This window comes from Osmerus eperlanus, chromosome 25 (genome assembly GCF_963692335.1).
Source record: "Osmerus eperlanus chromosome 25, fOsmEpe2.1, whole genome shotgun sequence".
In the NCBI taxonomy this organism is placed as follows: domain Eukaryota; kingdom Metazoa; phylum Chordata; class Actinopteri; order Osmeriformes; family Osmeridae; genus Osmerus; species Osmerus eperlanus.
In genome coordinates this window covers 8456408-8483521 of record NC_085042.1, presented here as the reverse complement: position 1 = coordinate 8483521, position 27114 = coordinate 8456408, and the positions used below count along the sequence as shown (strand labels likewise).

Here is a 27114-nt window from a genome sequence, read left to right as displayed (position 1 = left end):
GTCTGCCTCTTTTCCTGCCGTTAGCACTGTCAGCCGAGCATCCGGTTGGAGCCCAACTGTTTATTCAATATTCAATTCATCCGTCTAGTGAGTTCTAGCACGGCGCTAAACATCAAGTAGACAGCCCACACTGCCGTTCACACAGAACGATCCCAACAAACATAACTTTTAAAGCTAGGCTACATTCAATGCATCTTGGTGTGAGTTATCTCTGTCGAGTGAGTTATTCTCCCGAGACGGTAGCTAGATAGCTTTAGTTAGCTGCCGGGTTAAATTACCTAGCATTATACTCGTGGCAATGCTAAAACCACATTAGTGTTAGGCTACTTGTTAGCCTTCTAATGAGTTCTGAAGCCATACTAAAGCGTTTGTCGCATAGTTTTTGTCTATTGGAAACTATTACATTGAAATGTTCGAATCACATATTTGTGGCGCTACTCCTTAAAGGTTAAACCGTGTTCAGGGCCATGCGGCTATGCAGGATTATTTGCCTGTGTATCCACCAGAGGATGAACCACAGTCGAACACAAGAGTCGGCTTTATAAACACAGAACTGGCGCTCATCCAGAACGCTCCGGTGCCGCGACATCATAGATCGCAGCCATAATCTCTTCAGATTATATTTATCGGGCCATACAGGGGAAAACACAAGCAATATTGCTCAAACTAATCTGGCAAGGTAACTGCCTGACCAGCTGTGTTGTTTACGAGTAGGGAAGAATGTTCTGAGGTCAGCCATTCAAATCCTGCTGCTGAGCCGCAAGAATGATAATTTGATTTTTGCCACATCTGGAAACTCCCTCCCGTCCCCCTCCATCACCACACCCAGTCATGGAGAGGAGAAGCAGAGGTAAAGCAGATAATCCATCAACACACAGATGCTTTTGCTCCCGCAACGCCTACTTTGTTCCTCCCCGTGACCAATCACAGCGGAGCACTTGTGTCAGTTATGTCGGTTGGGGACAAGACAAAAAAATACCCAGCCTCAGGAAAAAAAAATCTGTCTTCCTGTAGCAGATCTTGTATCTCAGCGGCGGTCTGGGATACCTGGGGGGTAACTGTCCTGTAAGGTGTGTGTGTGTGTGTGTGTGTGTGTGTGGGGGAGGGGGGGGTCAGGGGCCTCACCTGGATCATGTAGAGCTGGGCGATGCGGTACTCTTCCACGCTCAGGGGCATAGGAATGCGGTACTCCTTAATCAGCATGGTGAGTCTGGAAGAGGGGGAGGGGGGGTGGAGGGGGGGGCAGATCAAAAGGATCCAGGAAGGGGGTGGGAGGGGATGGGAGGGGGGGGGTCTTCTATGGAGAGCTCGTCAAATGTCTGCAGGCGACCTCATGGATGGAGTCTGTGGCTGAAAGGACAGAAATGTTTGGTTAGTCTGGAGGGAGAGTGCTAGTCACGAAGGTTACACAACAAAACGGTCACGAAAAAAAACTGTGCAGGCGCATGGGCCGTTTTTTTGGAAATTCAGCGACGAAAATAAATAAATAAGGAAGATACCATACACGAACACCTTGAGGCTACAACCACGGAATGAAAAGATCCCTGTCCAAAAATACCAGCTTGTTACGACACAGTCTGTCCCCTTTGCGCTGAAAGTTTTCTATGCCAACCCAAGGACATCCCTCAAAGGCTTCCTACCCAGAGAACATCCAGGACGATCGGAGAGTCTCAGAGGTCATGTGACCGGCACAGTGGCGTTGTCTACGGTTACCAGGGTTCTGTTGTGGAGCACATCCAACAACCCTCGCTGCTGGCAATTCTGGTAACTACACATATATACTTGAGGGGGGGGGGGGGGGTTGTGGTCACCTGACAACTTTTAAACCCTGGAAGGAGGCGAGTGTGGAGAACAGGGAGAGGGGGCGTGCCTTGTTACCGTGGTCACATAAGGGAGAAGAGGGGGGGGGTCTCACCCCAGCACGAGTGGGCTTACTAAGGTCCAGAGAGGGCAGCCTTACATAAGCAGCCTTAGAGCCCCATGTATGCATACGGCTTAAACACCACGATTCGGGAGAATGCTATGTTCCTTGTTTTCACTCATGGAGCAGGCAGGTCAGGTGACAGAGTCGACCTGTATGCCTCAACAGTGCCTGTTTTCAGGAGCCAGACTGAGCAGCCTAAAGGAGAATGTTGTTGTGAGAGAGCAGGCTGCTGGAAGCTCATCTGGGATGCGAGAGGCCAGGGCGCTCAGAGAACCGTATCCCAACCCCACTGTTAGAGGCCTAAATAATGTATACTGTGTCTAATAATAACTACAACGCAGTCTGGACAGTGTCAGTCAGACCCCAATAAAAGGCAGAGTTTCCAGGGTGGAGGAGGGGGTTGAGGGCAGAGGGGGGCAGTGTCTCACTGTGGCCCCCGAGCCTGGTGTGGTCGTCCCGGCATTGCGTAACCCCCCCCCCCCCCCCACCCGCCCCTCCCCTGTCCCCGTAGCAACTGTATCCCTCTCTGGCTTGCCACCATCTGAAATTATGTTTAATCCCACTAATATTCCCACTGCGTCACTCGACTACGGAACAAAAGCCAGCTTTGGAGAGGGCGGTGTGGGTGGTGAGGGGGGGAGGTCAGCTGATGATCCATCACCCATCCACTATCCTGGGGTCAGGCCTGGTGATGAACGCCCTCCACAGCCCTGGAGGCACAGACACTTCACGCTGATCCACGTTCGGCATCGGCTGATCCACGATGAGGGAGACGTTAGGTACAGTAGGAAGGCAGGACAGTACAGTACAGTACTCTACCTCCACCTCATCCCCCTTCACCTCCTCATCCCCATCTACCTCCTGCTCCTTCCCCTCTTCCACCTCCTCCTTCACCTCCTATTCCTCCTCTACCTCCATCCCAGCCAGATGTGTCAGTCGCACCTAACAAAAGACATAGTAACCCCCCCCCCCCCACACACACACACACACCTCCTCCCTTCCTTTGTTTTCAGGTCCTATACAATACGCAGCCTGCTCTGGAGGAACGTCCACAGATCCAGAGCGGAACATCGTGGCCCCTGCTCAAAATAATCCCACTCCTGGGAAACGCAGAGATATAAGTAGGCTAGCTACCCAGGCCTGCGGAGGAGGCTGGGGCTTCTCGTTTTTGCTGCCCTCCTTCAAACCTACTTACTACTTACTAGAGGGGGTCAGATGGCTGAGCGGTTAGGGAGTCGGGCTATTAATCAGAAGGAGCTGCCACAAATGACGTGGTGTCCTTGGGCGAGGCACTTCACCCTACTTGCCTCGGGGGGAATGTCCCTGTACTTACTGTAAGTCGCTCTGGATAAGAGCGTCTGCTAAATGACTAAATGTATATGTACTGTAAGCTGGCATGAGGCAGTCACACGCAGCCTGATGTGACATGGTGTGCGCATGATGCAATGTTATTCAATAGTTTCGCCCCCCCCCCCCCTCCCCCTTTTGGGTCACAGGACTGCAGCTGGAATATGATACAAGTAGGGTTAGAAACAGAGAGTTCATGGCAAACAAACTCCTTAGCCATTTAGTAGACAACAGGAGAGGATTCAACTACCAACACACACACACACACACACTCTGCACCACAACTTACAGAACACACACACACCACAGAAACGTGAGACTTTCCTCCTGCATGACATCATTCTCAACCAGGAGACCTTGGGCTGAGCTGCTAGTGTTATGATCAGAGAGAGAGGGAGGGAGAGAAACAGAGATAGAGAGAGAGAAAGAAAGAGAGAGAGGGAAACAGAAAGAGAGAGAAACAGAGAGGTCAGGTGGCTAAGCGGTTAGGGAAGTGAGCTAGTAATCAGAAGGTTGCCAGTTCGATTCCCGGCCATGCCAAATGACGTTGTGTCCTTGGGCAAGGCACTTCGCCCTACTTGCCTCGGGGGAATGTCCCTGTACTTACTGTAAGTCGCTCTGGATAAGAGCGTCTGCTAAATGACTAAATGTAAAGAGAGAGAGAGAGAGAGAGAGAGAGAGAGAGAGAGAGAGAGAGAGAGAGAGAGAGAGAGAGAGAGAGAGAGAGAGAGAGAGAGAGAGAGAGAGAGAGAGAGAGAGAGAGAGAGAAGGGGGATGAGGGCCCTAAGTGAGGCCTCAGTAGTAGGTCTCTTGAGTGACACGTCCAGCGTCAAGCTGCAGCCTGGAGAGGCCAGAGCAGCCCATGTAAGAAAATCTGCTACAAGGGGGGGGGGGGGGGGGGTGGGGATGAGGTGAACCAACGCTGGGGGGAACACAGGGTCATTTTCCTGGGAACGCTTGGTGTCTTTGAGCTTGGGGTGAACCGACACACACGACGGCAGCCTGTGATGCCGTGGTGCTCACACACACAGCTGATGCAGTTACTGTGGCACGATGCCACTGTCCAGTGGCCCTCTCACCAACACACACACACAATCACACACGCCCAGATGACGGGCACACCGCCAACCGAATCACGGGCCGACCTGCCTGCAGACGCTGCCGGCACACCGGTCTTCCCCCTTCCGCGCGTCCGCATTCCTCCGCGGCCGGAGGGAGTGGGCGTGCGTGGCCAGAAGGAGTGGGCGTGCATGGCCGGAGGGAGTGGGCGTGCGTGGCCGGAGGGAGTGGGCGTGCGTGGCCGGAGGGAGTGGGCGTGCGTGGCGAGCAGCGCTCCGTTACAGCTCAGCCCTGGGGGCAAGGAGGAGAGGCTGCGAAGGGGGCGATGACTCGGCAGAAAATAATTGTGCCGACGCAGGCAGGCGTCATCCCCGCCTCTCCCCCAGTGTCTGTGTGAGCCGGACGAGTCTCTCGGGTGCCGAGAGGGACGGAGAGAGAGACGGATGTCTGTCCGTCGCTTTGCTGCTCCCGTCCCCTCGTCTCTCGGTAACCGACGTCCCTGAGTGTGTCGTTCTCTGGGTGTGTCTGTTCTATGGCTGATCGCACTTCCTTCAGAGCTTCCTGGAAGACAGCCTAGGACTTCCTGTCCTGTTGTTCAACAGGGAGAGGCTGGAGGTTTGGAGGGAGAGGCTGGAGGTTCAACAGGGAGAGGCTGGAGGTTTGGAGGGAGAGGCTGGAGGTTTGGAGGGAGAGGCTGGAGGTTTGGAGGGAGAGGCTGGAGGTTTGGAGGGAGAGGCTGGAGGATCAGCAGGGAGAGGCTGGAGGTTTGGAGGGAGAGGCTGGAGGTTTGGAGGGAGAGGCTGGAGGTTCAACAGGGAGAGGCTGGAGGTTCAGCAGGGAGAGGCTGGAGGTTCAGCAGGGAGAGGCTGGAGGTTTGGAGGGAGAGGCTGGAGGTTCAGCAGGGAGAGGCTGGAGGTTCAACAGGGAGAGGCTGGAGGTTTGGAGGGAGAGGCTGGAGGTTTGGAGGGAGAGGCTGGAGGTTCAGCAGGGAGAGGCTGGAGGTTTGGAGGGAGAGGCTGGAGGTTCAGCAGGGAGAGGCTGGAGGTTTGGAGGGAGAGGCTGGAGGTTTGGAGGGAGAGGCTGGAGGTTCAGCAGGGAGAGGCTGGAGGTTTGGAGGGAGAGGCTGGAGGTTTGGAGGGAGAGGCTGGATGTTCAGCAGGGAGAGGCTGGAGGTTTGGAGGGGCTCTTGTGGTTGAGGAAAGAGACATCTTGGCACATCTTACCATCCACAGGAAGACTTCATAACTCTCATAACTCTGTGCTCTGGTTTTCTATGGGCAAAGTTAGTCAACAAACATGTTGGCTTTTTTTTCCCCGTTTCTCTGTTTAATCTTTAGTCTTTACAGGGTTACAGACTTTTGCCACAGTTCCCTGAGCAGAGCGAGGCATCACACAACCCACCAGAAATCTCTGATGCTGAAAACAACAGTCCTATGCACACCCTAGAAAACACGCACGCAGAGTATAAAAATAGCCCGGCCACAATAATCCAAACATACGCAAGCAGAGTGTTTGACGCTGTGTGTTCAGAGAATATGAGCGTTTCCTTTTCTAAAAATACAGTCTTTGCTACCCCCTGGGCAGTGACGCAACTGCAGCACTCCCAGCCCAGGGCGGGGACACAGCAGCCCTGCAGCTGCTGCACGGCCTGACAGGAGCGCTCATGCTGGAGGTACCACAGACATGTCACTGTCATCTGAAAGACAGATCTTCCAGAGGATGTGCACCAATAGTGGTCCATCAATCAAGCTGCACTTAAGACGTTGTCCTGGGCTGAGTGTCTGTACGCTGTCTTCCACTGTTAGCTTCTAGCCTCACCTCTGCTGTGTGTGTGTGTGTGTGTGTGTGAGTGAGAGAGAAAGAAAGAGACAGTGAAAGAGTGTGTGTGAGTGCAAAATTTAGCAACACAGAAAGAGATTGAGAGAGATTGTGCGAGTGAGTGAGAGAGAAATCGAGAGAGATGTTGACAGAGAACGGCCCGCGAGACGGCCCGCGACGAGTTCCCACCTGTGACCCAATCGGACACAGAACCGGTCTCCACACCCAGACGCAGAAACAACGAGCAGGGGCAGCTAGTCTGGGGCAGCTAGGCAGGGGCAGCTAGCCTGGGGAGGCAGGGGCAGCTAGCCTTCAGAACTACAGAACACATTCCTTCTGAAAGGGTTGTAGGATGGTCCTCTCCTGCTCTCTGTCTACAAGCCCTTTGGTGCGTAGTTTTAAAGCAGCTCAACAAAGCAAAGCTGCAGAAAGCCCTAAATGACAGGATTCACGGCATCACGTAAACCAACAGGATGGTATCCGTGAACGCACCAACGTCTCTGAATCCAACAGCTGGGTTCAGCTCTGAACACACACACACACTCACTGGGCAAAGCTGCAACACTCTGCCACGGCTAAGCAAGGATTATGTAGGCCTATTAGCTTCACTTAAGATAGGATCTCTGAGGTACTTTATCACAGCAACAGTCGGTATAAGGTTGTGAGCAGAATTCGCTCAAATCGAAACTAAACGTTCTTGCCCTTAACCTCCAATCTCTCCAGGCATACTCAAGACACTTTACAACGCGCACTGTATGTAAACACACACATCACACGCACACTCACGCACACACGCACACTTACAAAAACAACAAACAGGCTGTAAGAAGGGCCGGAGGGGAACAACTGGTGCTGGCAGTCATCACAGCAACGTCAGGCGGTAGGCTGGATTCCTGGGAGAGAGGTGTCCAGTCACTGGAGGCGTTTCCTCAAGAGGCCAGAGGAGGGGAGAGAGTGGGGTGAGGGCAGAGGTGGGGCAAAGGGGGAGGAGGGGATTGGGGGAGAGGAGAGGAGGGGAGAGGAGAGAGTGGGGGGGTGGTGTGAGGGCAGAGGTGGGGGAAAGGGGGAGGAGGGGAATGGGGGAGAGGAGAAGGAGGGGGAGAGCGGGTGAGGGGTTTCCTTCCTAGTAAGACCTCACTGAACACCAGTGGAAAACCAGCTGGGCTCCGGACAGCCCAAAATACCACATATCACTTTCCCGACGTTGTCGCCTGGACCTTGCAACTCCGGCTATGGCAACCACTACAAACATAGTCCAGCGCGGGGCGACAAGCTATGATTGGCTTATCCTCCTATCCTGTTAAAATGTCAAAGGGCTTAAAACAATACAGTCATCTGGACAAGGCTTTGTCGGAGACTGAGCCGCCATCAGGTGAATCCTGACACTCACCAATCAAACATATACCCACCCCTAACTGCCAAAGAGAATGCGTTTCAACCCGACGTTTAAATATTTAAATATAGAGAACGCTCAATGTTATGCCCGGGACTAGTTGATCTATTCCAGGTTGACAGTCTTTTGCCTCACGGGAGCAATCTCCCGTGACCCGATGTGACATGAGCCAGTCCAGTCCTCGGCTCCCCCTGACCCGAGCTTCTCTGCGGGCAGAGGACGGGCACACCACCTGGCCCTCTCCTCCACACATCATTCTGCTACGAGGAGAGCTAAAAATACCCCGCACCCTTCATCTCCTCCAAGTTCAACCTCCTCCTCCACCTCCTCCTCCTGACTAGCGAGTCAGGCCCGAATCTAAAAATGACCCTCGTTCACAGGGAGAACGCAACACAGATGTAGGAGTGGGCAAGAAGGGAGCCCTGGAGTTGTGTATGAGAGAACGTTGAATCTCGACATTAACGTTCAGCTCAAGTAAAACGAAAGTCTCTGAAGCCGCGCATTTGTGAACGGACAAAAGATTCTCTGCGATGCCCACAATCCATGCTCTCCTTCCTTGTTTCTACGTTGTAGTTCACAGATATGCCAAAGCACTCTGTGCAGTTCTGGGTTCATTCTGACCTGAGACGGCTTAACTGTCTCAGCAGTAAAGAATTAAGAAATTAAACAAGGTGCCGTGTGCGTCAGTTCCCATCCCAAATGCCGTCACTCGTTTGCACAGCGATACACAAAAGCTCGGAATTAAACCTAGCGGGAAATACGGCGCCAGGCCCCTTGAACGAGAACAGATAACACCGTCTGCAGCCCGTTGTTTTCAGCTAAGAAACCTTCCCTGCTCCTTGGGGCCCCGCCTGGTTCCCGGGTCCGTGCAGTCCAGCAGACTCTGCCCGGAGGAAAGCGACGGCCCAAACTGTCACTTTCAATCAACACAAAACTTCAAGATGAGGTAAAGTGACCCCCAATGTGTAAATGTCACTGGGATTCATTCCCTAAGTGACGAGGTGAGATAAAAACTACAATGGGTTCACTGCTGTAAGAGCCCTTTATGAACTGTGGACTATTAATGAGCTACTTTCATCGAAAACAACACCATACACCGCCATAAGCACACAACAGACCAGACACGCATGCATCATCAGAAGGAAGTCATCTCAGATTTACTGGACAACAAGCAGACACACAGATTCTCCCAGAGTAAACAACATTTTTTTAAGCTTAAACAATCATTCAGCCGCTTCAAAAGGAATTACTGACCAGACTCATGACTTACCAGCGTGAGGTGTCTGAACTGCCTCAGAAATCTCAGGTATTCAACGCTGGCATGACTGGAGCAGTCCCAGTTTGTTTTGAATACTGCTGTTCTGATTAGTGCTCTGATTAGAAACATGAGAATTGACCCGGAAACCAAGCAGGAGGATGGCGAGAGACGAATCAAACGGGTTTGTCTGTGTGAAACATGCAAGGCCGGCAATTTGTTTAGGGGCGGGAAGTATTTCTCATCTCTACATTGAGCCCCCCTACACCCTCTCTCCACCCTCTCCGTCACTGCTTCAACAGGAGGTTACCATGGAGACATAGAAGGCCCTGCCATGATTGGCTGCGGGGATGAAGTCAGTGTGACGAGCGGAGTGGAGACTACCAGAGCGCGTCTCTCTCCCCCACTCTCTCCCTCTCTCTCCCCCTCCATCTCCCTCCCGCTCTCCCTCATTTCTCCTGCCATTTCCATAGTCCTATAACATCAGCTTTGTATCTATGGGACGATTCAGGAGTTCCCTTCATTCCATGGCTCTTGGTTTGACTAACATATGCTTTCATCTCTGCCAACAAAGTATTTTTTTTTTTATATTTTCAATACAAAAGATGTATGGTGTTAACCAACGGGCTCGAGAACTCACAAAACATTTCCTTGTCAAAGACTCCTTTATGCAAAACCACAACACAGGGCTTCAACTGTCACAGCAAAACAAAACATACCTGCATGTTACAATTCCCTCCACCCAGGGGTCACTGCATGCGCTTCCCTCCACCCAGGGGTCACTGCATGCGCTTCCCTCCACCCAGGGGTCACTGCATGCGCTTCCCTCCACCCAGGGGTCACTGCATGCGCTTCCCTCCACCCAGGGGTCACTGCATGCGCTTCCCTCCACCCAGGGGTCACTGCATGCGCTTCCCTCCACCCAGGGGTCACTGCATGCGCTTCCCTCCACCCAGGGGTCACTGCATGCGCTTCCCTCCACCCAGGGGTCACTGCATGCGCTTCAAAAGGAAACGAAACAGAAGTGAGCTCATGTGTTGCATTCCAGACTACAGCTGAGCTGAGAGATCTGTGGGTTTCTCAACCAAATGTGGCTCACTTTCAATGTAGCATTAATTTCCATGTAGAGCCCTCAAAAGGACTGTCAGACAGAGACACATGGCCTGCTCTCGTGACACAAGGCAGGTCAGACACTATGGGTGGACTGGTTACAGACCCTGCTCATCAACTTGGGGGGTGGGGCGGAGAGAGCGGGGAGGGAGGGACAGACAGACAGACAGAGAGGGGATCCGAACTCCAACACAGTAGCAACCCTGCTCCAACCACACACCCTCAGGTAAGCACGACGCAAGTCAAATCAAAAATCTATTCAGCACTTTCTCTGCCTGTATATACGTGCTACTCCCACAGTTGTGCGGTCGAACGTCCCAGCAGTGAGTGGGAAGCTTGAAGCTCCAACTGCCAGGCTCCAGAGAAGCGCCGCTGCTCTATTTAACGCCGCTCTGGAAAAAGCGGGGAGAAAATAGATGGGAGAGTGCGCAGTGAGGAACGAGGAGAGCGACGGAGAGAGAGAGGAGGAGACGCAGTGCCAGGAAGAAGAAAAAGCGTGCAACAGGAGAAATCCAAAACCGAGAGAGAGTAGCGAGAGATGGAGAGAGCGGAGGAGGAGAGATACGAGAGAGAGGGAGAGAAAGCGCGTCAAAAGAGGACCGGATCAAGAAGTGAAATGTTCATGCAGTGACGTATTGCCTATCATTGGAAGGGGGGGGGAGAAGGGATAGATGAAAAGATGGAGGGCGGGATGGAGAGATGGAGGGAGGGATGGAGAGGGTGCTGGGTTATTTATAGAGAGGAGGAAGGGGGGGAGAGAGAGAGGGGGCAGTGTTGCTTCTTTAACCTGTTCATTGTGAAATGACTGTAGTAAATGGGCTCTGGGACGGAGGGATTTCAGCTCCAGGCTCGTCCACAGGTGCACCTGCGCTCCTGCTAAACCCAGCTCTGTCGCCGTGGTCACAGAGCTGTCGCCGTGGTCATTTTCTACACACCGCCTCACACATCCGTTCAGTTATCACCATCGTGGACTTTATATCAAGGAAACTAGAGGCAATTCAGGAGATTAGGAGACTATATTATCTATATATTCTTGGATAAAATATAAAAAGATATAGATATAAAACAAATATATACACGCTGTGCAAGATATACTATATTAATACACTGTGTATGTATATTCATGATACTCCATCTATTGCCTGTTATTGTGCCTGTACTTCCCAGCTGCCCAAAACAGTTCAGGCGACAAATAAATTTGTTTTGCAGAAACATCCATGCTCCGTGCTGCGACAGGTCTGAAGTCTGAAGTCTCTACCAGAATCACCTCCACCCCGGCAAACTAGAAGAGCCCGACAGTATGATCACACACTGGTACCATCCTGATGACCATAAAAGGCCCTTTCCAAGGTTTCCCCTCGCCCAGCCCATACTATCGCTCTGAACTCCCAGCTCACTTCAACTCTTTGTTAGGACTCTGCATGAACAGGGACAAGGAGCTCGCTCTGTATTCAGAAGTCTGAACGGAGCAGGCCAGAGGGGTTCTCAGCCTGTGCAGAGTGACATAATGTAAAGAGACTTCCAACAGCAGCACACACTCAGGGAGAAGAGAGGGAGGGAGAGGGAGAGGGAGAGAGGGAGGGACAGGGAGAGGGAGAGGGAGAGAGGGAGGGAGTAGTGAGGGGCGAGAGGAGCATGGAGGAGGGAGGGAGGAGTGGTGAGGGTTATTTTCAGAGATGGAGAAGTCGGGTGTCTGTAGTCGGAGGAAAAGAACAAGGAAGACACGAGAAGCAGCCCTGTCGCTCTGCGTTTCCCCTGATCGTCGAGCAGCGGGGCGTGTCAACAGATTCCACAGACCCCGAGAGGAAACACACTACACGGGAGAAACACGCAAACACACACACGTGACGGCAATATCCACACGCCACTCACATCAACCAGAAGGAAGACACACTCCTCATCACACACACACACAACCTTTTATGAAGAGGGCCTACTGAACACACACACACACACACAGCACAGACCTGTTATGAAGAGGGCCTACTGAACACACACACACACACACAGCACAGACATGCAGCAGGAGGTGGTCAACAGCCCTGCGCTTTCAACATGACTAGTTCAAAAGCAGAACCGCGACACTTGCTGATTAGATTTGCCAGTTCAACATCAACAGAGGGATTGCAGCAACACACATTTCGTCTACCACCCAAGAGACAGAAGAAATGCAGGCATCAGGCAGGTCATTTCTGTTATTATGCCCATGACGAATGTGAATGAAAACAAAGCTCTTGGTTCAGAGTGTACGATGACGTGAAGCCACTAAGAGGTCCACAGCGGCTAGATCAAGTCAGTGTCCTCGTTTCCACGCCAACCCCTCAACAGCCTCTGAATTAGGACGCACACACTTCCTGTTCGCGGCCCGGGCAGCATCTCTGTGGGAGACTCCAGCAGAGCCGTTCATCAGCTGGCACCTCGGGGACGAGGGCCACACCGCTGTGGTCCATCTCAGCATCAACAACACCCGCTCAGGGTTACTGGTGCAGAGGAGGGGCGGGGGGATGGAGGGAGGGGGGGAGGGATGGAGGGGATGGAGGGAGGGGGGGAGGGGTGACATCACAGAAGCTTGGGCCGCTGGCGCTGACGAGCCTCGTCATCTCATTAACCAATCAGACGGGAGCCTGCGGAGCCATGGATCTGACCTCTCGTCCATGGCAGCAAATCGACACGGCTGCAGGTGGAAGGTGAGCCAGAGGTCCTACTGAGTCTCTGTCCAACAGCACCCCCCACCCACCCCCACCAGTCCCACCCCACCCCCACCTACCCCGCCATCTCGTCAGCTGACCGACCCAGAACAATAGTACAGAGGAGAGGCCAAGTGTGTGAGGGTGTGTGTGTGTTTGTGTGTGTGCACACTAGGTGTGTGGGGGCAGGATAGGGTGTGTGTGTGTGTGTGTGAGAGAGAGAGACAGAGACAGAAGGAGGGGTCTCAGGTTGGAGGCAGCGTCTATACAGAGAGGTTACAGAATCTCCTCTGCCCCGTCACTGCTATCCCTAACGCCACCTGCATTAGATGCCTGGCTGAAATTCCACACGTCTGTACGATAAACACACTGGAGGAATTTGAGGCACCCTAGGTCATGTTGTCTCACGCACATGCACAACATCTACTGATGTGGGTCACTTTAAAAGGTTATCTGCAGCCTTTAAAATGTTGTCACACAATAAAACTACTGTTGCATTCACAAGCAGGTTTCCAAAACAGCAGCTAAATACATGTTGGCTCTGCACCCAACGATATTCACTTCCATACTCATTAGCCTCCCAATCTCCCAGCACATATTGTTGATATCACTGTATCTTATCTGTTCAAACCAAGCTGCTGTAAAAGGAACAATAATTGCACCAGACAGCCGCAAAGGTTTCCAAAAATCGAAACTGACAGGAAGTACGTTGTGTTTTGTTTCCTGAACTCAAAGTTGATTATGCAAGTGATGCAGAGGCGCTGTCATGGGTGTTCCTGACAGTCGAGGGGGATATCTAAATGAATTAGGCGGCATCAATCTACCTCTTGGGCAATGGCAGCATCGTTCAAAAAGTCAGCACAGAAACTAAAAGGGGGGTGAGAGGGGGGGGGGGCAGTCATTCCCTAGGCCATGAACCGACTCACGGTTCTACGCTTCTGAATTTGAATTGCGTAGATTCAGAAGTGAAGCACGAGTGTCCATGGCGACCGGTGGCTTTTTAAGATCGTTAGTCAGTAACATTTGGTCTCTGACTGGCGAGTGACACATCCACACTTTCGTTTGACGCTGGGGTAGTAAACATACACTTCCTCTCAGATCCTCCGAGAGAGAAAACGGAAATGACCTGATGAGCTTTCAGCACTCAGCCCTTCTCTCAATCTCTGTCACTCTCTCACTCACACTCACAACGTTCACTAACCTAACCCCCCCGGTCGTTATTGGATTCATGAGACTGACACCAGAGAGCTCTCTCTCTCTGCTCACCAGCGTCATCCTACCAGACAACACAGCTGCCTCTATTTTCTCAACACAAAGAAAACACATTACAATGGTTAAGTTATGCGTCATTTTGTCATAACAATCTCCCCAAAGATAGCGCTTTGCATGGCAAAGATATACAGGTTGGCCAAACGGGAAGAAAAGACAAAACATGCAAAGTACCAAAGACTTCAGAACATGCTCTGCAAGCACAGGAAGTCAAAGTTGGCATTGAAGGGGAAATTTAAATGTTTTGGTTTGACGGAACTGTCTTCACCTAAGAGGGGCTGGGTGTGGCCGACTAAGATGAGAGGAAATGGAACAACAAAAGTTTTGTCTAAATGGAGGGACTCCGTAGAACACACTGACATATATATACACACACACACTCGTGCTACAAGCACACGGAAATGTTCCATTGTAGGGCCTGACCGTCAGAGGTAGGTAGTGAAAGAATGTCCAGCTTGTTCTTCCTGAGAGAGATGAGGATCTGATGTGGTCTGCAGACAGGCACCATGCCACAGCGCAGGGGGTGTGGTCCCTGTCACCACCTCCTCACCAGATTTAGCTGGAAGAGGCTACCCCTGAGAGACAGAGAGAGACAGACAGACAGAGACCCACTTCCTCGACCTCCAGCAGGAAGGGAACAGAAAGTGAAGAAACCTCTCTCTCTGAAGATCTCATCTAAACTGGGATGTTTAAACACGTCAGGGGGGGGGGGGGGGGGAGACCACGGAGGAGACAAGAGCGACTTCAAAAAGGTTATTTTCCAAAACCGCAAACTACAGAAAGATTTTCTCCCAGTGCCTTGTAACTCCCAGGCCTATTTCCCTCTGCCCCCAGTGGCTGACTGCGAGAGGGGGTCTTCCCAGGGGGATCCTGTAAGTCTTAGTGATGATCTTGATGGTTGCGAGGAAGCGTCTTGGGTCCTCCGGTACCAGCACTGTGGTCCTGGAGGAACACACAGTCCTCACAGCTAAGTGTGTTAGTGGAGGGAGCAGTTCCCTCTGACACACAAGAGCCTTTCCTCATGTCCTATGAGTCACTAAGTATTTTTCGTTGCATGCTGTGTTAGACAGAGAGAGAAAAAAAGAAGCTGTCATTGTACGACAGTATACAGTCAGCTATTACAACGCTGGAGAACCTTAAGTCAAGGGTGATCACTGCTACGCCAAATTCAAGTTATGCAACTATGCATGCGATCTACATTCTTCAAGTCTACTCTTCAATTTCGTGGATGAAAGCTTGAGATAGTTTCCTTATCTTCTTCTGGAAGCTATTTTCAGCTGAGTTTCGCAAATATGCACACGTTGCGCAATAATCAGGCGATCTTACCTCACGTGCCTAGCATTCAAGTCCCCACAAGTCTGCCAAGACCTACATTGACGATGCTGTCTGATCAAAAAAGCGGTTAAGATAGTTAACGACTTTCCAAAACAAGAAAAACTAATCTAAAACCAATAGGTTTCCCCTATTGTGAAGGTATAGCAATTCCACTGTTTTACTAATAAGAAAAAACAGTTATAAGGACTTTTGAGCAGATCCGGGTTCAAACCACCCCACACACTCAGGGCACAGGTTGTTTGTCCTCCACCGTGTTTCACCGAGAATAGTGTCACTGGTGGAACCTGTAGCGCGGCCTGAATGCATTCAGGACCTGTTTCCAGAGCACAGCCACCATCTGGCAGCGCGGCCACAGCCCCTGTCAGCGGCACAGCTGGCTGACTCATCCAGGCCTTGTGGACAGGCCTTGCAGAACATCTCGGTACTCACGGACACATGATCAAACCAAACTGACAGCTGTGCAAAGATACATAGTGCGGGGATCTCGTGGCTTCGGGCTAACGGCCCAGCAGCTTTCACACACGTAATCAAATTACGTGTAACAAACAAACGTCAAAACTGTCTTGAAACCCTCGATGCTAATCATAAAAAAAAGATACATTTGAACTCAGTCTATACTAAATAGCCTATCTACAACCCCACGTAGCAGACGTGTATAGTAGGCTAATTCTCTTCTGGTGCAGTTAACAAGCATTCACCCATCAGCAATGTAAGGTACAACTAAGCATGTTCCTTCTGACAAACTTACACACGCCAGATCACGCAAAAGAGAAAATGTTCTCCTTATTGTTATGTTTAATGTCTGTGTATAATAGGTAGGCTACTGCATCATGTTTAACATTGTGTGGTGATGGAACAGACTTAACACTGCATCCTAGATAGGCTACATTAGAACCTCAATCGTCCAATAAAGATAGATCAATCATTTGTTGACTGGTGGCCTACATCATCTAAAGGAAGTGTTAGCAAGTAAATCAACGTGGGTTGACAACAAGGTGTAATTTATCCGCATTTAGACCAACAATATCGAGCTCCTTCCCGTGTCACAATTAATTCACAATATGCCCAATAGACAAACGTATAACAACGTCAGACGTTTGTAACCCAAAGTAAACCTTCCACCATTTTTCCACTGTCAAGTCAGTTTCCTAGCAACATCACGGCATGGTAATCACAAATTGATGGTTTGCGATGCTCATCACAGCAACCTGCTCTATGCAGAAAACAACTAGTTTGCAGTACAAACAACTCGGATGCAGAGTTTGTTTAGGCTACTGCAGCACTCACCCAAAATCAAAGTTTATTGGCCGTTGATCTGTGTGGTTAGGGTCACGAGTGCGTGAGGATTCTTCACTTTCCAAAAGGCATGGAGCAAAATAGTGGCACTCAATGCCAGCTGCTGTAACAATGTACCCTCCAATCAATCGAGACCGATTGTTTTACGTCGCCTCGACGCTGTTTGATAATAAAATTACTACATGTAAAGTGTGTGTTGGGTTAATCGGCATCCCGAGCACTGCAGATAGATGCATCACATCTCGTCCTGTTTTCAAAATAACGTTCGCCTTCAGCTTTAACTGCCCAAAAAATAAAAATCTGGCCTTAAGTTATGACACCGACAAAAAAAGCCATGTAGTGAAATGTCCTTGACTTCCCTTTAGATTCAACACGAGTTCGGAAGCGTTTAGCTTCCTGAGCAATGGTTTCAAACGAACGATTCCTTCCTCTTACCCGCCTCCGGTATACAGATAGGATTTGGGTGCGGGGTATCTGACATCCCGGTTGAGTTGACTGCCGTACGTCTTGCCTACCTACTAGTACAATGAAACCCCTCGCGATTCGATCCTCTGCCTCCTACGGTCTCGCGCACAGCGCTCACATAAAAGGCGCCTCCTGTTGACCAAATAGTACGCTGCTTCACGATTTTGAAGCAACGTTACATCAGCAATGTGATGTGATCTATGTATTTGTATTAAAGATCATATATATTACAGAACACCACCTAAACGTGTGAGATCGGTTTACATGTTTAATGAAGACTAGCTGAATAGGCTACTTGATATTAACATGCAAATCAAGCGCACCACAATCCCCCCCAAATAGGTACAATGACAATATAATGAAATTGATCTGAGAAATCGTTGCATGAGAATCTAAAATGAAGACTTAAGTATGAAGTTTGCTGATGTGTTTTCAGTTTTTTTTTTCTGTGAAAGTGATACAGGAGCCCATTTCTGGACTGCCATGATAATATATCAAAGGCATTTACATTTAGTCATTTAGCAGACGCTCTTATCCAGAGCGACTTATAGTAAGTACGGGGACATTCCCCGAGGCAAGTAGGGTGAAGTGCCTTGCCCAAGGACACAACGTCAGTTGGCATGACCGGGAATCGAACTGGCAACCTTCGGATTACTAGCCCAATTCCCTCACCGCTCAGCCACCTGACTTTAGGCATATAATTATTTCTATGCCTAAAGCGTTAGACTAGAAATTTAGGTCAAAAGTTACAGCCTACTTATAGTCCTTATAGCCTTCCTTGTGGAAATCTATGTGTGGGAAAAGTACGATCGATTTCCCCCCCCCCCACACCCCCCACACCCGGTGAATTTATTATGTAGGCTAGATTATTGATGCTGTTCTGCAGATAGTCTAGCTATTTATTGCTCTAAACGCTTTGACAGCCCGTCCAGTTGGTGGCGAAAGTGAACTATTAGCAATGTTGATCCGAGGGCCATTTGATTTCAACAAAGAAGAAAACCTCTACAACCTCATTGGTCTATTTGAAAGACCTTCGTTTTATTCATCCGTGTGAGTACAAGTCACATGGGCAGGCACGGGCCATACGGCTATAGTCAAAGCAGTTCGACCGACGCCGGGACCAACTCGGACTGCCTTGTGTTATTAAAACCGAATAGAAACTTAGCCGTTAGCAAAAACAACATGCCTTACACATCTTTGAATTAGAGTAAGTTATTTTGTGTGGAATGTAAGCACCACATCATCTACTGGGTGCACTGTTGAACCAGTAGGTGTTATCATTTAAGGCTAAATTAACTGACAGACAGACCCCGTGTTAAGAAATGTCTTCCGTACCCTTCTTCAATGTGATATACAGAATGACGAGGACAGCATGGGGAAGCTGTCAAGGATCTCTGTTCCGGATGCCTTTAGCTGGGTTAACATACGTACAGACCGCCGGCAAAAAAGACGTAATTGATCTGCCTGTCCTAAATGAGGATGATCTGGCCGAGCAATTTGTGCGAGGATCAGGTCCGGGTGGTCAGGCGACCAACAAGACTAGTAACTGCGTGGTCCTCAGGCACATTCCTACTGGTATTGTTGTTAAGGTGAAGATTATTTTACAGTGTGCTGAAACATTATTAGTCATATCCTCAGTGATTTTTTTTGTGATGGTGTTGTCTGGAATTCCGCCTAATTGTTGCACCCCTGTCATCTAGTGCCACCAAACTAGATCTGTGGAAACCAACCGTAAAAGAGCTCGAGACATTATGAGAGAGAAGCTCGAGATGTCTTTCAAAGGAGAGGACAGTGAAATTCTGAAGAGGCAGAAAGATTCCATCCAGAGGAAACACGAGAAAAGAAAGAAGGCAAACGACAATCTGGAGAAAAAGAGACGTTTTAAAGAAACTCTTATGGCAGACTCTAAACCTGGGGATGACATGAGATAAAAATAATTAGAATAATAATTCCCTTCTTTTTACACGTGTCAGGCTTTTTTCTTGTTGATTTGCGAATGTTACACTTGTTGAAGTAATAAGATCATATATGCTATTATACACATTGGGTTTCATGAAAATATGTTTTATTGCACTGGGTAATACATAAAAAGTTGCAAAGTTTTTTTTTTTTTTTTTTTTTTACAGAATTCTGTCCAATAGTTGAAGAATGAGTTTACAAAGTGTATTTTGGCACTATTAATTTAGTTTTTAATCAGACAAAAGTTTAAAATCTACCCTTCCATGTACATTCTTAAAAAAATCCTAAAGACACATGCAACATGCACTCAACTCTTACTCCATTCACAATGGGAACACACAACTAGAGACAAATTCTGTCAAGTACTGATTTACACTCCATCTGTGCTGATTGGTCCAGAATAGTCTTGACTGTGTAGTAATAGCTCAGTCTGTCCTGTTGGGCAGTCCAGAGATAGTCTTAACTAAACTCTTATTGAGACTGTTAGGACCTTGCATTTCTTTCCGTCTCCACCAAACATTCACGCACTAATCCCCGGGCATGTATAATCCCTGTGAAGAAAAGAAAGATAAATTCAATGTATTGCTTTACATGCTCATATACACAGAAGCCATCTTTGAATAACTACTGTCAATCTTCACACAAGTTACAAAAGCCAATCACATTTCCCAGACATATATGACCTATCCTGGACTAAAAACCTTCAATGGAGATATTCACAGAGTTATTCTCTTACTTTAGAACTAGGCTTAATCCATGTCTGGGAAACTGGGCCTTAATGTCAGCGGAAAAAGCATATTTAATGTGGAACACAAATGAACAATAAGACATGCTGAGATATTAAGGAAGACAAACCTCGCTTTAGTCTTTCCATGGCACTTTTGCTTCCTGCATAAGTTGGTCTTATCTCCTTCCCCAGCTCTTCTATGATGGCTAACAACTCAGCATATTTACTCTGCGGGACGTTATTTCCACTTGTGCTCTGCAATGTCAAAACGTAATAGTATGCACGCACACACACGCATTGGTTAGACATTTACATTTAGTCATTTAGCAGACGCTCTTATCCAGAGCGACTTACAGTAAGTACAGGGATATTCTCCCTGAGGCAAGTAGGGTGAAGTGCCTTGCCCAAGGACACAACGTCATATGGCACGGCCGGGAATAAAACCAGCAACCTTCTGATCAATAGCCCGATTCCCTAACCGCTCAGCCATCTGACCCCCTTAGACACCTCAGTACGGCAGTAATGTTGATTTACAGCCAGTGGTAATACTGCACCTGCATTCATTAAAGACGTCAAGCGACTATGTTTAGCAATTTATAAAATGATTTACGATTCTCACCAGTGTAAAGCCAAGAGAAGGTGGTCCATAGTCATTCACAAATGGTCTGTAGGTCTGCACTGTTGGTATGCTTGGTGAATGAGAAGCTGCAAACGTTAGAATAACAATGAATAATGGTATGTAGCATACTTGAACTGTCACTTTAACTTATACAACCTGTGTGACATGTAATTAAACACTTTGCAAATGTTGCATGTATAGTGACAGTCTGCAATCACAAGTTGTAACATAATACGGGAAAATCGATCATTTGATTTACTCGAAATGTTTTGAAAACCAAATCGATGAGACTATACCACTGCACCACGGTGCATGGTGAAATGTAATGAGAACTAGTAAACGCTAGGCGTCATCAAAGGGTCAAATAACTGTGGACCCGCAGATCAATCATTTAGCCTTGAGGGCTGAAAACGTTCATGAAGAAGATCGTGAACAGCGAGGATCAAAAGGCGAAAGTGTTACATTTGATATGGTACCATGGTAACAGCATCCTTTTACAAACAAAACATGCCGGTAGCTCTCCGGCGTAGATGAATGAATGACTGAATTATAAACTTTGTCGATGTATAAGGGGGGTTTATGATTTGTAATAATGGCGGATATGAATCAGCCCTGACCCTATATCAGTGGACAAAAACCAGTCACGGGCTCTCCCCAGGTATTCGTCGAAACACCAAATTTTACACTTGACAAAACAGAGATAAGATAAAATATGGACCGATAGTTCTGCCATACCTTGGTTCACGGAAGTTCCCGGAATGTGCTGATGGAGGTTTGGCTTGTAAGCCATACCCACAGACATAATAAATTGAGAAATAAAAATGTTACAGAAATCCGCTGAAGCCGCTGTCTCTCGCACAGACACTTTTTGTTTACTACAGAGCGGCACTGGGCAAATATGGCCGTCACATTTATATTGATATTCTTAATCCTATATGTCACCACTGGAAAAAAGGCATTGTGTGATAGCAAATTGAACATATACATTTCCTTTTCTTTTGACAAACTTTTAGAAGTCTTATGTTGCATTATTTCACTTTCAATAATTATATTAAAGTCTAGGTCTAGATTGTATTGTTTATTTTGTATTTGCTCTTTTACATGTTTATTTCTATAACGTTTGAAACAAACCCCGAAGCCATGACTGGAATAAAACATTTGTGTTTCTGTTCGTGAACTGTGTCTTTGTTTTGCAGAAAATGTATCACTCAGGCAAGATGAATCATACATGGGAGAACAGCACAAAAATCGAATATGTATCTGTAAATTTAAATTGTATTCGTGATTCACCTATAATTTGGACTGCTGTTAGGCAATACGTTGAATAAAACGGCTGCCCCGGGGTTTCAAAACGTGCACACCTAAAGACACAAAAGAAAGCAACCTTCTAAATGACATACCAACCACACGCATGAGAGAGTAAAGGACATCCAATCAGAGGCACGGAGGATTTTTGAATGGTTGTTATGCCTCAGCTATGTTTGGGTGAGCTAGCAAGCGATAAACGTCTCGAGTCTGCTACTCACAAGGCTCGTGAAACAAATAGAACAGCACGTGGACAACGAAAAGCTTTTACCTTGTCACTATTTAGTTAACTATTTAATTCGTTCCTTGGAAAAACTTGAGCATCTGTTTGAAATGGGAAAAGGTAAGCAATATATAGCGAACTTACTGGCGTTAACGGGTAGAACTAGCTGTTAAAACAGACAACTACAGCACTGGGTCTAGTAATTATTGTTTTCTTACGGTAGCTAGCAACTGTTCCATGTTACATTTCTACAACGTACTTAAAATAACTCGTCAATGTTCCTTAAAAAGGGAGGAAGAAGGCGCAGACATCTACAGACCAAGGTCAAGTCACGCTTCAACCAAAAGTCGTTAAAGGGTCGAAAGAAAACGCGCCAGAAATGAACAAGGTAAGTCTCTTGTTGCTGTCCCAAATTACACACACGTTACTTTCATTAGCACCAACGTTAACAGCGTCTAGCGCATGCATCACTGTCGACCAAACAAGTCTCTTCGTTGCCCAGTGTCCATGCACGCGCATCTCGTGAATGTTCTGTTCGTTCCAGCAGGAAACTGCAGGCAAAACCCAGTCTACCTTGACTACTCTGTGGTGCCCAAACAAACCTCGATCCCCCCTCGGAGACAACTCAAGCGCGCTTGTCCAGGAAAATAACGTGTCCGATACACAGCCTCCAGATGTGGCTCCTTCAAAAATTGATAAAGGTACTCATCTCTTTGTTCGGCCTGAGTGTGATAATCTGAGATTACTGTAGTCGTGATCGATGTTTGTTTTTGTTTTTTTACTTTCGTTGCATTTCAACGGATGCACCTACCTAGTACAGTATCGACAATCCACCCAATGCAGGACATCCCGATTACCAAGTGTCTCTTGTTTGTCTTTGCAATTTCTTTGACAGTCAGGCGATCCGAGTTAGGTGACCACCGACAATGTCCTGCGTGTGAATGGCACCAATGTTCACTGACCCGGAATCTTATGTCACAACCAAATAGTTTCTACTGGACTCAGCCTCATCACCTGCTTCTAAACCTCCTTTTGTTTACTTTGCACAGCTTGGACTAAGACTCTTGTTCTCCTCTCAGCGTCCAGACTAGAGGAGAAGGCGGAGAGAAGCAGCCCAGTGACGGGACTGAGGGAGACAGTCCTGGGACAGGCGCAGGAAAAGTCACGCAAGGAACCGCCATCACTCAATCACGTGTCCCAGTCCAAAACCGGGAAGGGAACTAGTCACAAAGTCAAAGCGAAAAAGTATGTGAAATAAATGCCCGCAAAATTCGTCTGACCTGGTCAGCTAAACTGTGGGGATGTAAACCTGTGATTCACACTAGAATGTCGTCTTGTTTTCTCCTCCAGAGCTGAAAGCATAGCTTCCGTTAACAAAAAGGTCACTGATTATTATCCAGTCCGAAGAAGTGCCAGGAAAAGCAAAACTGAATTGAAGGTTTGTATACGAAAACCGAATTGTACTTTTTAAAATTTCTTCAGATGAGTTAACTCATGTTCCTTATAGTTACAGTAACTTCCATTGTACAGTTGTCTTCCCTTAGAAGTAGTCACGTGTGCCTGCTCTGGAATTGACCTTTTTAATGAAATTACGTTTAAACCAACTAACTTCATGCTTTCCAAACAGAATGATGCACGTCAACACATTGACGACCTGATAAGGAATGGAGTTGAGGAAGGCCTGAGGGTAAGACTGTTTGGCTTTTCCTTTTTTTTTCTGAACTTGGGATGAAACTCCCATCGCGTCAGAGCACCATCGGCTCCTGGCTGAGCCGCCAAAATCGTAGGAAGAGACTTAATGCTCATTCTCATAACTTTTGCTATTTAACTGTAAATGTGTGACAGGATGAATGTTGAGACCAGAAACGGAGGCTTGTTTTCGACTGGTTTTCCCGCCCTTCTGTCCCGACAGGTTAAAGACATCGAGGGGAAAGGGAGAGGCGTCTTTGCGGTCAGAGACTTCAAGAAGGGCGAGTACGTGGTGGAGTATCACGGCGACCTGGTGCTGCTGGCCGACGCCAAGAAGAGAGAGGAGCGCTACGCTCAGGACCCAGAAACCGGCTGCTACATGTACTACTTCCAGTATCACGGCAAAACCTACTGGTACGTGGTTTTAAAGTCGACAAACTACCCCCCGCCCCCCCCCCCATCTTTGTAATTCAACCTCTATTCAAACCTTTTTTTTTTTTTTTTTAATTAGCGTGGATGCGACCAGGGAAAGTGGTCGAAGGGGAAGGCTGATCAACCACAGTAAGATGGGAAACTGTCAGACGAAGCTTCATGGCATCAACGGTGCGCCTCATCTGATTCTGGTTGCCTCCAGGGACATCGAGGCCGACGAGGAGCTGCTCTACGACTACGGAGATCGCAGCAAAGCCTCCATCTCCGCCCACCCTTGGCTCAAACACTGATGTTCCATGTATTTATATATATTTAGTTTTTTAACACCACAACATTCTCTAGAGAAATTGTTTTTCACTTCAGGGTGATGGCAAGGATGAATTTTGCGGAAAGCAGCAACCTAATAGATTCAAACTTAGGTAAAAGTTATCCGTTCTCCATGTTTTTATAGATATTAAGGTCAGCCCTTCTGTAAACAATACTAAAATGTGAGATTTTTTTTATGATGGTTTTATATGATAATTTATAAATGCCTTATTAGTACATCAACCTGATCCAGTTCGATGCACTTATGATTGTTTACAAGCAACAGATGTTAGTGTTCTTTCTGGGTTTTTTTACTGTACAATGTTCTAACCATTTCAAAAGGAAAAAGTAGTTATTTGAGGAATAAATTTCAGTTGAAAATCTTGTTTCAACCAGTGCAATACTGTGTATTATTCAGAATCAACTTCATGCAACCATTCATGATTGCAACAATCTAAAGCGTATGTTGACTTACATTGACATTACCTATAGCTATATTAGAGGGGAGTGAGTTAAGTCAAATGTACAAAAGATAGTCTTCCCAAAAGTTACTACACAGTTAAATGCACCTTCAGTATAAAAAAATAAAAAATACTTAAAAATGTCCTATGAAAAAATGTGGCTGAAATCCATGTCTTCTGACGAAACACTTGCCGGTGTCCTCATTTCCGCCTGAATGAAAACCTAGAAACACAAAAGTTAAGTATTAGTTTCGTAGAAAGGGGTTAACCGGCAACACACTGAGTCATGACTGAACATTACCACGCCGCTGAGCCAGACCCCATGAAGAAGCTAGTGTCTGTTTTATCAGTTCTCTCTCCCTCCTAAACACGTCTAGCATCAGCACAAACACCGGTCACAAGCAAACCATTACTGAGGCCGTGAGAAGCAACCTCTGGCTGGTCATCATGTAATCATGACTGGGTTTGGACGGGAACGAACAGGGAGTCAGGTGGCTGAGCGGTTAGGGAATTGGGCTAGTAATCTGAAGGTTGCCAGTTCGATTCCCGGCCGTGCCAAATGACGTGTCCTTGGGCAAGGCACTTCACCCTACTTGCCTCGGGGGAATGTCCCTGTACTTACTGTAAGTCGCTCTGGATAAGAGCGTCTGCTAAATGACTAAATGTAATGTGGTTGAAAGCCCTGCGCACACACTGCCATCTCAGATCATTGAGGGTTTGTACACTTGAGATGTATGACGTGGTATGTGTTGTAACTAGAATGTGCCTCATTTGGAGTGTTTTTACAAAGAAGTCACTGTGTATAAAGTGAGCATGTTAGTTGTTAGATCCCTAATCTTGTAAACCACTCATCAGACAAATTATAGACACGATAGGGAGGGTAAAAAATAAAATAAAAAGCTTACAGCTTTCCAATAGTTGTCTTCTCTTCTTTTGGTTCCACTTTGGGTTCCTCTTTGGGTTCCTCCGGTGTGTTGGGGTGGGGCCCTGCAGAGGGGGGTGAGTCCAGGTTCACCTCCACCATGGGGGGCTCAGCTTGGGGGAGAATACCACTGCAGACACAACACAGAGGAGTTAGGTGGCCGTGAGGTGCACAGGCGGCAGGGGGGGAGACCTGGGGGGGGGGGGGGGGACCTGGGGGTGGGGACCTGGGGGGGACAGTGGGGTGAGGATGTCAGAGGGGAGGTCAGGTTTTGACCACAATAGTGTCCATTCATACTTTTGCAACATGAGGAGAAATAATGTAATGCATTCATTTTACAGATGCTTTTATTCCAGGTGATGCGCAGAACAGGGGGGATTTGAACCGGTGACCTCTTCATCTACAGTCATGTAATCCAGTGCTGTAACCACTGGGCTTGTACCACTGATCTATCTATATACTCCAAGTATTGTATGTATATATATGGCCGAATTTATCCTTACCATTGACAACTGACTACCGGCATTTTGCCTCTCGGCATTTTGCCTCTCAATGTATCTAGGCCCTTAACAAAGACTGCTGCGGCATATTTATTTCACCTTTTGTAGAGTTGTAGCTCCTCTTGGGCCACCATTAGCTGTGCTTTCAGCTGGTTCCTTTCCTGAAGAACCTCCTTCAGTTCCTGCATAGTGAAGCGGGGTCTGTTGGGGTCTTTGAGGTCTACCACGAGCTGGTTCGGTCCAAGCGTTTGCTGTTCGGGTAAAAAGAGCGAGACTCATGACCTGAGTCCATACGGTAGCACGCGCATACGTTTAACTGTCTGATTGAAGTTCCTGCTCAACGTGGGGAAATCAACGTGGGAAATGTATTCTGTAGTTCAACCAGTGTGTGCCTATATGGTCCGTAATAAAGTTGAATGGGGAAACTCACCGTTCCTTGACCCGCGGAACTTTCTCTTACGATTCTATCCAGCTCGCTTTTCAGGTTATCTCGTTCCATTTTTAACTCCTCCAGCGACAGGTTGGACTTATTGACTAATGTCTCGAACATCTCCAAAACACGGACAATCTTAAATTGCAAATCTGAAACTTGCTCACCCCTTTTACTTATTTTCAACAAATCTCTTCCGATTACGTACGAAATGTCATAAACATCTTCCACTGTGAGCTGAAACGCGTCCTTATCGAAAGCCAAAGCGGGTGAAGCCTCGCGCTCTTCCATAATTCTTCTTACAATCAAACACAATGCCCAAAAAAGTTTAGTCAAAATAAAAGTGCTGGTTTAAACATCCACAACCGGTCAAAGTGACAACTATTGCCTTCCAAAGTTACACATTGCATGAAAAAAGTGCAGTTAGTGCCCCATGTTAAGACCCGCCTTCTTCCTCATCGAAATCGACGGCTGACAGCGTTAAGGGCACAATGTGTCGTCCAATAGCAGAAGCCTAATGTACTGTTACAGGCGGACTGCAAAAGGACAGCTCGGTATCCCTAGCGACAGGTGAAGCCATGCG

General features: G+C 47.9%; 4 protein-coding genes and 1 long non-coding RNA gene across 7 annotated transcripts; 2 read left to right on the top strand and 3 right to left on the bottom strand.

Annotated features, from left to right (window-relative positions):
* Positions 1–1125: 1125 nt before the first annotated feature.
* LOC134012217 (uncharacterized) lies at positions 1126–17049 on the bottom strand. Its single transcript, XR_009928535.1, has 2 exons — positions 16485–17049; positions 1126–1350 (listed from the first exon to the last, which is right to left on the bottom strand). It is a non-coding gene; the product is annotated as an uncharacterized LOC134012217 (long non-coding RNA).
* Positions 17050–18134: 1085 nt separating this feature from the next.
* Positions 18135–18926, top strand: mtrfr (mitochondrial translation release factor in rescue). Its single transcript, XM_062451942.1, has 2 exons — positions 18135–18547; positions 18659–18926. Exons 1-2 carry the CDS (start codon positions 18281–18283, stop codon positions 18887–18889), a joined length of 498 nt encoding a protein of 165 aa, XP_062307926.1. The 5' UTR covers positions 18135–18280; the 3' UTR covers positions 18890–18926.
* A 109-nt stretch (positions 18927–19035) lies between these two features.
* LOC134012207 (cyclin-dependent kinase 2-associated protein 1-like) lies at positions 19036–21158 on the bottom strand. The gene is made up of 4 exons (XM_062451950.1): positions 20999–21158; positions 20264–20349; positions 19773–19899; positions 19036–19468 (listed from the first exon to the last, which is right to left on the bottom strand). Exons 1-4 carry the CDS (start codon positions 21063–21065, stop codon positions 19401–19403), a joined length of 348 nt encoding a protein of 115 aa, XP_062307934.1. The 5' UTR covers positions 21066–21158; the 3' UTR covers positions 19036–19400.
* Positions 21159–21695: 537 nt separating this feature from the next.
* kmt5ab (lysine methyltransferase 5Ab) lies at positions 21696–24236 on the top strand. 2 transcript variants are annotated; one of them, XM_062451912.1, is made up of 8 exons: positions 21696–21911; positions 22082–22179; positions 22336–22492; positions 22871–23036; positions 23142–23229; positions 23419–23478; positions 23704–23894; positions 23992–24236. In XM_062451912.1, exons 1-8 carry the CDS (start codon positions 21902–21904, stop codon positions 24200–24202), a joined length of 981 nt encoding a protein of 326 aa, XP_062307896.1. In that variant the 5' UTR covers positions 21696–21901; the 3' UTR covers positions 24203–24236. The 2 variants fall into 2 exon arrangements, with proteins under 2 accessions (XP_062307896.1, XP_062307897.1); XM_062451913.1 differs by having other exon boundaries at positions 21698–21911; positions 22339–22492.
* A 524-nt stretch (positions 24237–24760) lies between these two features.
* On the bottom strand, positions 24761–27037 carry rilpl2 (Rab interacting lysosomal protein-like 2). 2 transcript variants are annotated; one of them, XM_062451933.1, is made up of 4 exons: positions 26532–27037; positions 26202–26352; positions 25585–25735; positions 24761–24902 (listed from the first exon to the last, which is right to left on the bottom strand). In XM_062451933.1, exons 1-4 carry the CDS (start codon positions 26820–26822, stop codon positions 24881–24883), a joined length of 615 nt encoding a protein of 204 aa, XP_062307917.1. In that variant the 5' UTR covers positions 26823–27037; the 3' UTR covers positions 24761–24880. The 2 variants fall into 2 exon arrangements, with proteins under 2 accessions (XP_062307917.1, XP_062307918.1); XM_062451934.1 differs by having other exon boundaries at positions 25585–25731; positions 26201–26352; positions 26532–27036.
* Between the last annotated feature and the right edge of the window lie 77 nt (positions 27038–27114).

Bases quoted from the DNA above. Each gene is read 5' to 3' on its own strand.
- rilpl2 (XM_062451933.1), bottom strand. From the start codon at position 26,822: ATGGAAGAGCGCGAGGCTTCACCCGCTTTGGCTTTCGATAAGGACGCG. The intron at 25,736-26,201 runs GGTGAAATAAAT...TGTGTTGTGTCT, and splicing joins GGAGCTACAACTCTACAAAA to GCAGTGGTATTCTCCCCCAA. The intron at 24,903-25,584 runs GTAAGCTTTTTA...TTGTGTTTCTAG, and splicing joins AAGACAACTATTGGAAAGCT to GTTTTCATTCAGGCGGAAAT.
- LOC134012207 (XM_062451950.1), bottom strand. From the start codon at position 21,065: ATGTCTGTGGGTATGGCTTACAAGCCAAACCTCCATCAGCACATTCCG. The intron at 19,900-20,263 runs GTGAGAATCGTA...TTGACATTGCAG, and splicing joins CTTCTCTTGGCTTTACACTG to AGCACAAGTGGAAATAACGT. The intron at 19,469-19,772 runs GTTTGTCTTCCT...TTTTCTTCACAG, and splicing joins CATGGAAAGACTAAAGCGAG to GGATTATACATGCCCGGGGA.
- mtrfr (XM_062451942.1), top strand. From the start codon at position 18,281: ATGTCTTCCGTACCCTTCTTCAATGTGATATACAGAATGACGAGGACA. The intron at 18,548-18,658 runs GTGAAGATTATT...CCTGTCATCTAG, and splicing joins CTACTGGTATTGTTGTTAAG to TGCCACCAAACTAGATCTGT.
- kmt5ab (XM_062451912.1), top strand. The intron at 23,230-23,418 runs GTTTGTATACGA...CTTTCCAAACAG, and splicing joins AAAGCAAAACTGAATTGAAG to AATGATGCACGTCAACACAT. The intron at 23,479-23,703 runs GTAAGACTGTTT...CTGTCCCGACAG, and splicing joins GAGTTGAGGAAGGCCTGAGG to GTTAAAGACATCGAGGGGAA.